The sequence below is a fragment of the Urocitellus parryii genome, chromosome Y, assembly GCF_045843805.1.
Source record: "Urocitellus parryii isolate mUroPar1 chromosome Y, mUroPar1.hap1, whole genome shotgun sequence".
Lineage (NCBI taxonomy): Eukaryota > Metazoa > Chordata > Mammalia > Rodentia > Sciuridae > Urocitellus > Urocitellus parryii.
This window is the reverse complement of record NC_135548.1, coordinates 20875546-20889504: the sequence shown is the minus strand read 5'-3', so window position 1 is coordinate 20889504 and position 13959 is coordinate 20875546. Positions and strand designations below refer to the sequence as shown.

The 13959-nt window shown below is 35.0% G+C and overlaps 1 protein-coding gene across 1 annotated transcript in view; it reads right to left on the bottom strand.

The window, feature by feature from the left end:
• Positions 1-608: 608 nt before the first annotated feature.
• The window catches only part of LOC144250966 (DNA polymerase alpha catalytic subunit-like), a 115353-nt gene continuing 102002 nt past the window's right edge, over positions 609-13959 (bottom strand). The window contains 1 exon segment of the mRNA XM_077794121.1: positions 609-1004. Within this exon segment, the coding sequence (XP_077650247.1) occupies positions 808-1004 (197 nt within the window). The 3' untranslated portion in view covers positions 609-807.

Sequence of the window (13959 nt, the reverse complement as noted above, 5' to 3'; positions counted from 1 at the left end):
TCAAGGATTTAGCAAGTATTGCTGATCTGTGTCTGCCTCTTCCTTGCACTTGCTTCCAAAGACTGCTTTGTTTTGATTCAAAAAATGAAAACATCTGCTGTTTGTCCAAATTAACTTAAAATAATTACTTTTAATTTAGATAAAGGATGTCTTTTCTTTCAGTTTCAAGGTTTTACAGGGTTCTGCTGCTTTCTCATTTGCCAATGGCTAGTACATGCATAACACTGCAGTGGAATCAAGTAAATTGGTCAAGTTTCAAGTTCTGATCCAAGGTCAATGATAGATTTTTTGGCAGTACTTCTTGAGAGGAATGTCTCCCTGTAACTTTTTAAATGTCTGATAGGCAAAGACAGCAGAAAAGATAAGAAAAGTACCTTTGTCAAAAGGAGGTAAGTGGGATGTATAAAGATAAACAAAAACTTTCCCAAAACACTTAGTTCCCATTAACTTGATTTAAGATAAAGGAAAATATTGCTCTAAGTCTTAATAAATGGGGGTTGGGAGTGGGGAAATACAGGTTACTAATTAAGGAATTACAATAAAAATACTTTAAGATAATTAGAATTTCTAAGAGATTCCATTTTAAAAGCAAGGTCAAATACTCTAGGAAGGCAAAAACAATATTTAATCATGTTCAATTATGCATTTTTAAGTAGAAATAAAGTGAGTTGTGAGGGCAGAATTCATATGATGTGAAAATTCCGCAAAAGCACAAAATCAATGTGTAAGTGGTTTTTTTCCCTTTTCCATATCCTATAGAGAAGGGGGGGGTTATACTAGATCAACCATAAAATCAAAGGAAACCAACTAAAAGAAATAACTAACCGAACCATCAAAGACATTATCATAAATATTTTCCGTTCCACATGTAGGACACGGACATTTGAATTTTTTACAGTCTCTGTATTTCTCTTCATCAGTGAGCTGTGCTGGACCACCAAGTAGAACATCATTCTCTTCATCTTTATGATAATGATGAACTCTAAATTGGGTGGGGTCTAGTCCTATGAATGTAAAAGAAAAAAAAATCAGAAGAGCATTTATCCAAAAACTACCTCAAAGAAGAAAACGCTCATAAAAAATGATTTTAAATTCATATACACACATGCACAACCATTTGAACTCAAGATCATATGGACAAGTGATTTCTCTTTTTATAAGAGATTACTTTATAAATCAAACAAGTAACTGCAACAATAGAATGCAGTCATATGCCACAGGATGTCTGTTCAGAAGCAACTATTTTATAGAATGTTTTAGTATTTTCTTAAAGTTACAGTAAAAAGACTACAAATAAATGTGCATTCTTATTAAGAAATACTCTTAAAATCAAAATGTCACCATTAAAACTAAAAACAGAATAAAGATCCCATTAAAGAAAACAAATTCACTGTCATTACAACCCCTTCAAGTGCAGATACAACTGCTAACCCTGGTTTCAATGCAGTGGTCGATTTCATCTTGGCTCAGTAGTTAACAGCATGTAGCTTGCAATCTAATTCAGTGGTTAAAATTCAGTAGCAGCATCTGAGGCAAAATGCAACATTGCTTGTTTTTTTGGTGTTTGGAATTCAGAAATTTAAAATATGTGCAAAAACAATGGATCTACAGATTTATGGGCCAAAACATCTCTGACAATCTTGAAACCAAATATATTTTCATATTTTAATTGAACAACACAAATCAATCCATGCATAGTTTATGCTACTTTGTTTTCACAAACTATTTCCTAATTTTTTTAAATTTTTCCTTGTTCAAAGCATATCTGTCAAAATTTACTATTTGAATTTATATTAAAGATAATTATCCCACACTACATTATTTTCTTGAAACTCTCAGTGCAATCCCTGAAGTTCTATCTAATCTTCTGGAAATCTAAAGAAAGCTATCATGTTTATTTTAGTATAAGTGTAAATAAGTAATCTAAAATAGTAACTGAGCTCAAAGTTTAAAAATACCAAATTTTAGATACCAAATATCTAAAAATTATTTTATAGCTATCAACAGCTGCATAGGTACATAATACAACAGATGTATTCAGAATTCAGTGATGAAATCCTAAATCCTCTTTGGTCAGTCACTGAATGACATCTACTAATTATGAAGTACTTAAGGCAAATTTTTACACAGTGGAAAGATGCCAAACAAAGAAGATGAGTGAGATGCAGTCTGAAATTTCTCACCTGCAAAACTGAGGTAATGTCACTGACCATACAGTCTTCAAGTTCAAATGAGATAATAAAGAACAAATCTAGTTCACTGGTACCTAAAGTATGGTAAGCTCTCAATAAATGTGATTTGAATGAAAAAATAATTAATGATTGAATGAAAAAATAATTAATGAACCTAATGCAGATTGAATTCACTCCAGATAATGTATTTGGAAAAATACATGAAACACCTGCTCATGGTACATGTGAAGTTAATAGCTACTATTTGTAGGGATTAAAGTATTTCCTAAAGTGATAGTATACAATAAAAACCACACGTTCAAAGCTGGGTGTGATGGTAAATGTCTGTAATCCCAGCTACCCAAGAGGCTGAGGCAGGAGGACTACAAGCACAAGGCCAGCCTGGGCAATTTAGTAAGACCCTATCTCAAAAGATAAAAAAGGTTGGGCATGTAGCTTAATGGTAGGAAAACCCCAGGGTTCAATTCCTTGTAAAAATTATGTTATGTGCATGCACAAATATGACAATGAATCCCAATATTATTCATAACTATAATGTACCAGTAAAAGTTAATTTAAAAAGAATACACATTCAGAATAATTTGAAAAACTATTCATCAGAGACAGAGTACTATAACATGTCACTTGGCTCCCAAACTCATTATATATTTTCTAAGTTACCTATCCCTTAGAGAAACAAAAAAATTAGTGAAATATGTGGGAGTACATACCCTCACATTTAAACATAAGGAGAGGCAACAGAACTGAGTGAGAGACCATGCTCATGAATGAGGCCATTTCTTCTCTGTGGCAAAGAGTAACTGTTGCTAATTCATTAAACTCTAGTTGTGAATCCAATTCACATAATGCCTTGCTTTTTTGCAATTATGAGAAAGCAGCTTCACCTTTTCACTGACTGTATGAATATCAATCAACTTCCCTGGCCAGTACTAATCAGAAAATAAGCAAGATTTTTCTAGCTTCTTTCACAGTCTGAAAATCAAGGAATGAAACAATGCTGGCTTACACACATATAAAACTGACTGGCCTGTGAAAAGGAAGCTATAGGAGCTGCTCTCTACCACTCTCCACCAGCCCTTACTCACTTAGTGAACCTGAGTGCACAAAACTGGCTCAGGGCAGCCTGGCCACCGAGTAAGTCAAAAGTAGATAGGACCCATCTCGATAGTAAAGAGAAATGCCCAACGACTAGCTGAAAATTATGAGAAGGTATTAGACCTAATGAAAGGTCTACTGTAAATGTCCATTTCCACCAATACTTCTATCTTCCCATGGCAGGAACAAAACAACTGACATAGCAAATTACTTCAGATTTATTTTCACACTGATTTATTTCAGGGGGAGAGGTTGCAATCTTAGTATTCTGTTAGCCATAGTTCTGTTTTCAGTGCTGTAGATCAAATCTAGGGTCTTGCACATGCCAGGCAAGGGTTCTACCACTGAATTCTATATAGCCCCAACCCAGTTCAATGGTAAACTTTTAAAAATATAAAGAAAGGGGGCTGGGGTTGTGGTTCAGCAGTAGAGCAGTCGCCTAGCACATTCAAGGCACTGGGTTTGATCCTCAGCACCACATAAAAATAAATAAATAAAATAAAGGTATAGTGTCTGATATTTAAAAAAATATATAAAGGATAAAGAAACTGTAATTACCTTAAAGTATTAGGTATTAATGATCCCTGTACAAGTTGCTTGAATGAAAAACATCATTTAAAAGTGATTTTATTGGAAGAACAACTATAAATTCAGGAGCAAACCAAAGAGGGCTAAATTAAATTAGAAAACATACTGTGCCACATTGAAAAAACTAAGCATCATTCCTGCTGAAATTGTTTTTGAAACAGTAAAAATCTAAGTTTAAACAAGTCCCAAACTTATTCAAGATATAAATTAATTTTTCCAAATCCTCATGAAATTGGTAATAGCAGCCTATTTCGAAGTTTTACTGCATATACCATAACTCATTAAGGTTGAAGCGAAAACAGGGAAAAAACGTATCTAGTGCTGCCACCTAGAGGTAGAGATTTTGAATTTTAAAGTGTGCAAAACAGAGCCACTACATAAAACTCCCTTTACAATTATTGTCACTCCAAAAGTAAACACCTCCATCATAAATGATGTTAAAACAAAACCTTTATCATGACATTTTCTCTACATGTATATATGCTGCATAATTAATATTAAACTGTTCACTATACAATGCATAAACATATTAGTGTTTGAGCAAGACATGTAAAACTGAATTCCAAATTCCTTACCTCTTCTACTGAGAGCTTTCTCTGAAAAACTGGCTCAAAGAAATAAACTTTATGCCCCATTGTAAAAAAGGAACTTCTACTAGAGTAGTTTTTGATAAGTGACTTGAATAATTTGGTCAGGCACAGAATAAAGGAAGGAGTAACCTGCTTGGGCTTTGGAAAATCAGTCATCTGGCAGAAGAACAGGTGTGGTTTCCCCCACAATAAGCAGAAAAGGCATATACTTTAATTCAATCCTGTGACTTGCAGTGATTGAGTCACTTGTGCCGGGATGGGAGGGACAGAAGCAGTACTGGAATGAAATTAAAATACTGTCATTTATAATTAGAAAATTTCTAGGATCTCACATTATTTTGGCAACAGGATCAAGACTCTCATGTTTCAAGAAGTATTTATAGAAAGTAACATCACAGGCATTGGGGTGGATGAGTTTAGAAGTATTGTTTTTACTTAATATCACCACAGTCTGATCACACATTCCCTGTGACATTTGGCACAAAATTATTTTTCTACCACTGCACTTTCTAAATAAACATTGTAAGCTACATGCCTGTTTTTAGAATGTTTGCCTGTTACTATTCCCAATGGAGTATTTCAAATGTTCATAACTCAAGGCAAATGGATGGGACACTGATGCCTTTGATCATATATTTCCCTTTCTCCAAAGATAAGTTTCTATTAACACAACTGCAAATGACTACAGTAAAGCCAGTTAGCTATATATGTTCATGCAAGTGGATAGAGGAAAATTCTAAATAAATGAAATCCTAAATTAGTAAAGAAGTACCTGGTATTCCCAAGCATGTGTTTGTAATACAAATCATTTAAGCTAGGAAAGCTAATTAATGGATTTTATTGTGAATATTTTTTGGTGAAAATTTTCTGTAAGAAGTAAATAATTTCTTGGGGCTGGCGTTGTGGTTCAGTGGTAGAGCCCTTGCTTAGCACGTGTGAGGCACTGGGTTCAATCTTTAGCACCACATAAAAATAAAAAAATAAAGCCCTTATGTCCAACTACAACTAAAAAATATATTTAAAAAAGTAAATAATTTCTCTTTCACAAATCTAGGCTCAGTATTTGGAATTCTTTCAGGACAATATACAAAATAAAAACAGCATGATTAAAAGAAAATAGTGAATTTTTAAAGAGTGAATGCCTTATACAAGAATGCTTACAATAGTTTCATTCATAATAGCTCAAAATGAAAATAATTCAGACACCTACCAACAGCAGAATGAATGAAATGGTATACTGTACCATGAAATATTACTCAGCAATGAAATAAAATGAATTCAGATACAATCAACAAGATAGCTGGATCTCAAAAACAGTAGACTAAATGAAAGAAGTTCAACACTAAAAAGAACATGCTGCAGGAAAATAGTTATATAAAATTCTAGAATAGGCAAAATTAATCTATGGTGATAGAAATGAGATGAGCAGCTCTTGTGAGTGGATTTTGATAGGAATGGACATAAGGCAACATTCTGGGATAATGGGAATGTTCTTTCTCTGTGTCCTGATAAACTTACTGTATGATACTCTTTAAGATTTTCTATGTAAATGATATTAAAAAAGAAAGCTAGTCAACTAGGAGATATCTGCAGTGTGTGTGTGTGTCTTTACAAATTTTTAGATCTGTTTCCAGGAAATACAGGGGACAAAGGAACACCTATAAGGATACTACTTCAGTGCAATCAGAAAACTACAGAATCAGATAAATTCTACAGAAAAAAAAAACATTTAACAAATAAACTGGGAGGATCCATAAATAAAAAAAAAAAGAATAAAACAAAGGAGATAAACTATCATACAGACACTGATTATAATCTAATTCAAATAAGGAGTTTCTTAAAAGTACATTCATAGTATGATCAGGGAAACATGAATATTTACTGCATATGTGATGAAATGAAGAAGGAACTGTGGGGTTTTTGATATGGTATGATGGTAATGCTCTGGTTATGTTGAAAGGGGGAATCTTTATTTTTTTTTATAAATGCAGGAACAAAATCTTTACAAATAAAATTATAAGATTCACTTCATAGTAATTGGGGAGGGTGGGAAAGAGGCATAAGATTGGCCATAGTTGATTGCTGAAAGTGGATAATGACAAATTGAAAGTTTATTTAAAATTTTTTCTACTACCATGCATATTTAAATTTTTCCATAAATGTTTTTAAAACACCATAGATTCAACTTAAACAATTTGCTGTACAAATGGCAAATGGCAGGCAACACAAACTGCTTTTCACACCAAAAAGAAGCCTCTCCATAATAAAAAAAAATAAACTCAAATAAATAATACTCAGAAAATGCAAAACTTCTTGGTATTTTAAAAAGAAATAATAGCAAAACCTTTGGATTAAATAAACACCCATAATTTGTACTAGAGAAGACAATTGCCAAAATTTTCTTTTTTTGGTACCAGGGACTGAACCCAGGGGCACTTAACCACATCCCCAGCCCTTTTTTGTATTTTACTTAGAAACGGTCTTGCAAAGTTGCTGACAGCCTCACTAAATTGCTGAGGCTGGATTTGAACTCACAATCCTCCTGCCTCAGCCTCTCAAGCCACTGGGATTATAGGTGTGCACCCTGTTATTCCCAAAATCTTGACAGAAAAAAATTCCTGATGGGCACCATTCTTATGACCTCAACTTTTTAATGCCCTTGATGATAGCCCTGAGTATGAATTTTAACTTTTTGAATTTAAAATGCTTTGGACCAGAAATGTTTCAGATTTCAGATATTTTTGGATTTTAGAATATCTGCACATACAAAATGAGATTCTTGGGGATAAATTCCCAGTTCATATACACCTTATATAAACAGCTCAATACATAATTTTATACAATATTTTTAGTGTGCCTGTGTTTTGAATATGACTCATTACATGAGGTTAGGTAATTTTTCACTGTGGCATCATGTTTCTGATTAAAAAGGCTTTAGATTCTTGAGCATTTTAGATTAGCAATGCTCAATCTATATCTTGGAGCAAGAAACACTTTAGAAGTATCTTATTTCTTTTTAAACCTGAGAAAATATAGATAACTTTATGCTAAAAAATATTTGGCAAATAATAATAATTAAACAATAGATCAAAGATTGATTGCTTGTCTCACAACAAAGCCATCTTCTCTTCCAGCCATCTTGGCAGATGTAGCGGGGGAAGGAGACAGCAAGTGAGTTAGTAATTGTTATTGTCCTTCTTTGTAAAAACTGTTATTTTTAATATTAAAATATGGGTATTAATATTTAGTCAGCAAAGGGTTAGTTATAACCCACCACCTTAACCCTATGTCTTATTCATAATATATAATATAGTTTAAATATGTATGTATAATGTTGTATTCAGCTTTTTTATTATGTCTAAGTCATTTATCTGTAAGCAACACAAGCTTTTTTTTTTCCCCTTGGCAGTAATGGGATAGAAACTGAGGCCTTGAGCATGCTAGGCAAATGCTCTACCACAAACTACATACCCAGCCTAAGCAACGCAATCTTGGTAAGTGTCATTTTGGCATACATAATTAAAATAATATTTTAGAATGCTATGGTTTGGTTCAAAATTCTCAAGTCTCACTGCTTACATTAAGGGAGCAATGTCACTGGTGGCCCTCAGTGCTGTATACTGCTGAGATAGAAAAACCTTGCATAATTGAGGTGTAAGTTGTGCAACTGACACCACTGAAGAGGCTCTCTGTGAATTCTCTAAAGAGCTGCAGAGAGTAGCTGAGACAGAATGGATTAGCCCTGTGGAGATTCAAGCCCAACTGCATACTGGCCTCTACACAGCCCATTTACACAATGCCCCAAATGTCTTCACTTTTATAAACTTTTTTATTGGTGACCCCAGCTAGGTATGGTCTCTATGTCTCTTTACTCTGATAACCCCCCCCCCTTTTCAGGACATTACTATGTTGTCCACTAGACATCTCCATGGCAGTACAATCAATCAAATGGTTCATAATTTAAGTAAAAAATCCATAGCTGAGTCAACTTTGTGTCCTTCACAGTGCCTATTATGATGCTGGGTATAGCAGAACTTTGATACTAATTAGTTCAGTTAATACAAAAGTAGACTAGCTTGGGAGCATGAGCCACCGGATGATGTGCTTGGGATGGTACTCCATCCCGTAATAGGAGGTTCTTATCAGTTCTCAAGACTTCCCTTAACATCCTATCATGCATTTGGTGTGGTGTTAGTTTTTAAGTTTTTACTATTAAGAACGTTTTATGTTTTTGAAATGATGGCTCTATATATACATTATTTTTTCTTTATTCTTTTTAGATATGCATGACAGTGAAGTGTATTTTGACATATTATGCATACATGAAGCATAACTTATTTTAATGGGATCCTCTTGTAAAAGCTTAATCATGAAAAAAGGCAAAATTGTTTATTGACAGAGTAATACCTGAGGCAACTGTTAGTGGCATCATTCTACTCCAGCCACTCTCTTTTTTTGTAGGTGTTATGTCCCTGGGTCTGTCAAAAGTTCCCCCAATCATTGCTTAGCCTACTGCATTTAATTCTTAGAAGATATTACTAGACCTTGACTCTTGATAAAAACTACTTTCTGTAACTTAAATGGTGTGGAGCATTCAAAAAGGATTTCTTTTTTCAATTTAACCCAGGAACACACTGGATTAAGTGTGTTCTGTCTTGCCTTAAGCACTGTTTTCATACATTAAATTCTAAATTCTCAGATTCTTTAAACACCAATAATTTCTCAGGAACAATGAGAAAAATGTCTTGATAGCCAAATACCTGAAATTTTATCACTGATTATAAAGAAATGTACTTTACAGTTATTGCGCAATTCATCACTCATTGGAGAAAAGACATTATATATAATTCTAAGTACTGCTATGCATGAAATAGAAGTTTATTAAAATATGAAATTCAAGAATGAACTTTTAGACTATTCTCATCACTAGCCTGGTTTGCTAAGTACAGAAGACTGGATGTTTGAGCACACTGTGAATATTTCATCCACAGAACATAGGGAGCTTCCACTAGAACAAGAGAGAAAGAAAAACCTACAGTCTAGAGAACAAAAGCTAAGATTTCCAAGTTTTAGTGGCCATGTTTACCATATGGCTATTGTATAAGAAGAGTAATACTATATTTTTTTCCTATTCATAGATGGAAAAAGAGTAAAATTTTTGCTTTATTTAAACCCAATAGCAATACTCTTGCATGGGTTTCTGAAAAATGATACACATTTTGCAGTAGGATAATGAGGACCATTAATTATTAGAGAGAACAAATTATTCTTATTCAACTCAACAGACTTATTCTTTCACTCACTTTATAGACTATCCTCTCTTCTTTTCACTAAAATGGACTTCCCATATGGAATACCTGGCCATGCAACATGCCACCAGACAGACTTCAGGGGGTATCTTGACAGGGAGAAAGAGAATTTCCAAAGTGAAGCCACAGGATAAAACCAACACTTGATGCTTGCCTTTCTTTTCAAGGAAAGCAGTATAAAAGGAATAGAAAAAGAAAATGGTAGTTGAAAAATATAGTTGCTCTCCACAAAAGAATCTTAAAAATAAAAAATCATGAACTTAATAATTTTCCTAAATGAAATTATGCCATTATTCCTGATTTCTTTGTACTAACTAAAAGGACAAAGTATCAAACTTCACTAAAGTTTCAACACTGTAATACATTTCTTTAATCAAAGATAAAAACTACATTAAAAGCAAGAGAATTATTTTATGTCTGTGATTAGGCAGTTAGAGGGCTTGTATTTTATGTATACATTTGTACACTTCAACTTATTTAACAGTGTCAGTTCACTAACTGCAGTTTTTTTTATATAAAGAAAACAGATTTAGAAATTTTAAAACAAATTACAGTAATTTTATGCCTACAGCTTGTACCTCTTAGAAACCATGAACCCCCTAACACTCCCCTTACTTTGCCACCACTTCCCCATCTCCGCCCTCCCATCTCTAAAACTGTAAGCTGTAGGAGAACTGATAACGGGGGCCTAAAAGCCCCAAGGGAATAGCCACCCTAACTTTTCACTAGGAATTGAGAAATAAAGGGTACAAATAAAAATTCAGCTACTGGATAGGGCAGAGGTAAACAAATGCCTGCAGAAATCTGCCTGGTGAGCTTCAATGTTTTCTACAGATCTTCATGATGATGGGCACTTCTAGGTATGTACTTCATTAATACTAAACCATGAGGCTGATATGTGTCTCAGTGGTAGAGTGCTTGCCTAGCACACACAAGGCTCTGGGTCTAACCCCCAGTATCACAAAGGAAAAAAAATACTGAACCTCCTTTGAAGAAAGGAGGAAAGACAAAGGACTAAAAGATTTATTGCTAGTATAGATGGATATGTATATGCTGCTGGGGCTGGCAGGGGTGGGATTGGAGTAAAGAACAAGAAAAGGAGGAGAGGACTACACAGTGATGACAATTTCAAACATCCTCAGCAAAAAAAAAAAACAAAAAACACTTTTAAGTGACAGAAATAAGAAAAGGCAGCTGAAAAGGGGGAGTAGCAAGTAGCAGCACTTCCTCCAAGGCTCAATACACATGCCCTTCCATCAGTTTGAACTGGCTACATGGCACCAAGAAGAAGCTGTCCACAATAGTGTCCACACTGTCACACCCATACCCAGAGACCTTTTGGGGTATGGAGGGAGAGAAATGGGTATATAGTGGGACTGTGTCAAGTCTTGAATGCTCCCTCTATTGATTGAGATTGGCCGGTAATGAGACATAATGTGAAACCTTTGAAAAGGGGACCAATTAGTCCACTACTGACTTTGCAAACAATTTGCAAAAATTTGATCATCAGGCAGCCACAGTCATGATAAAGTACCTTTCAGCAAGTAAAGTTCTGCCCCCCTGTATTGGCTCAGGTTATAGTTCAGTGGCAGTATGTGTGCTTAGTACACACAAAGTTCTGAGTTCAGTCCCTAGAACCCTCTCCTCAAAATCTGGTCCCTGTTCAAATTATAAACAAAAATAATGTAAACTATGGCTTCCGGAACCAGACCACGACATCTGGGCCTCTCTCGGTATCACGGATCTTGATACATCTGAGTGGCCATTGGGCCTATTCACCCAGGCAGGCTCCATCACCCTTTGCAGTCTAGTTCTTTTGTTAAAATGCAGCGCTTTACACTTCCTTCTTTTAAACGTCATTCATGAGCTGGGGCTTTTCCATCTACCCCTTTTAGTACTTGGTCACTAGAAGATTCAAAAGCAAAGAAGGAAAGGGCAGCAGTTTGCCTTCACACCAGGTTCTTGACTCCACAAATGGAAAAATTTAGCTTTAAAAAATACCTCTAGGGCTGGGGATATAGCTCAGTTGGTAGAGTGCTTGCTTCACATGCACAAATCCCTGGGTTCAATCCCCAGCACCACAAAAATAAATAAACAAACAAATAGCTTTAGCCGGGCCCACACCTGTAATCCCAGTGGCTCAGGAGGCTGAGACATGAGGATTGTGAGTTCAAAGCCAGCTTCAGCAATTTAGTGAGGCCCTAAGCAACTCAGTGAGACCCTGTCTCTAAATGTAATACAAAAAAGGGCTGGGGATATGGCTCAGTGGTTAAGCACCCCCAGGTTCAATCGCCAGTACCAAAAAAACAAAGAACAAACACAAAAACAAGCAGCTTTGCTTGAGGTTTTCATGGGGAACATAAAGGTGTGTGTGAAGCTCCCTGAGCTGGGGCTGTAGAGTGCTTGCCTTGCACATGTGAGGCACTGGATTGAATCTTCAGCATCACATAAAATAAAAAAAAATAATTAAAGATACTGTGTCCATCTATAAACTAAAAAAAATCATTAAAAAAAAGATGAAGCTCCACATGCTTAAACATCCACACCATAGCAATCTGGTTGAGAACATCTTTTCTAGCCTCTCAGAGCTACACTATTTATTGCAATAAAGTTTAGCACAGTGGTTAAGAATAGAATCTTCAGAATCACACATTGTTTAAAATCCAATGAAAGCTGAACACTTACTACCTATGTGACAAGACCAAGTTAGTTACTTCTCTAAGTCTTGGCTTCCTTCTCTATAAAAGAGAACTAATATGACATACCTTCATGAAGTTGTGGCAAGGGCTGAATGAGATAAGATATGCAAAGTACTTATCACAGCATCCAACAGAAGAAGCACTCAATGTATACAAGGAAAAAAAATGAGGCTAAAATATATCATGCATTTATAGTCCCCTCCTCCCAGCTGAGGATTTATAAACATCATCAGATACAACTCAACTTGGAGAATACATTATATGATTATTTTGGTAGCAGAATTTTATCTTCCTAATTATGTTTTGCTTAGGCAAATGTCAAAAATTAGTTTCCATTTCCAGAGAAGACACTGATGGAATAGTGGGGATGGGGGTGGCAGAATGAGTTCAGAAACATACTCAACAGGGCCAGAATAGAAAATACATGCCTCAATAATCACCTGTGGAAAAACCAATCTCATTCCACAAAGGTATACTGAGTAATATGGGCAAATCCTGAAGACCAGCGGAGTTTGGACATATTTATACTGAAATTTGAAAGGAAGTTGGGAGATGGCTACAACACTGTTCACTGAGCACTCCCTTTGCCCCATGCACATCTTTTTGTTTAAAATTTATTCATTTATTTATTTATTCTAATTTGCTATATAGGAAGCAGAAATGAATTTCAATTGATAGTATACATATAGAGCATGATTTTTCATGTCTGGTTGTACACAAAGTAGAGTCATGCCATTCTTGTCTTCATACATGTACTTAGGGTAATAATGTCCATCTAATTCTACCATCTTTCCTACCCACCTTATACACATCTTATTCCCCCTAAATAATTCTATTCTACCTTTCAAGAAACCAATGTGTAGACCAAGGTTTATGAATAGAACTAGCATTAAAATTCAGGTCCCTATGATGCCAAAGCCCATGATTTAAGGGATACATTTTAGTGAAAGGAGAATATTCCATGAAGCAAAGCCAGAATGTGCAATGCTTTATTTAGGGTATATAGTGTAGACCGAATAAGATATAAAGCTAGAAATACAGGTTGGAGCTAGGAGGTTAGTCTATAATTGCCAGAATTAGAGTCTGTGAGATGACAGTGGCATCTGGATTTGACTTATTGACAGCAAGGAGCCACTAAGGATAGTACTCTAAAAACATTCAACTTAGTGCACAACAAACTAGAGAACGAGGACCTTAAAAGTAATGGAACATGTGCTGATTGTCTAGAAATGTAATTAGGGCTGGTTGAGAAATAAATTTCTAAGCAAAGGATGACAATAATAGTGATACACAAAGAGATGATGCTGCAAAAACACTGAGGTCTCAAGGATAGCTGAGGAGAAATTAGGGATCAGTCAATTCCCAGAGAATAACAGCAAGCCTAGAGAACAATAACAAGCCAACTTAAAGTGAGAAGAGGACACTGAAAGAAAATTAAAATTAAAAATTTTACATTAAGATAAATTCTCATTTCACATGAAAATAC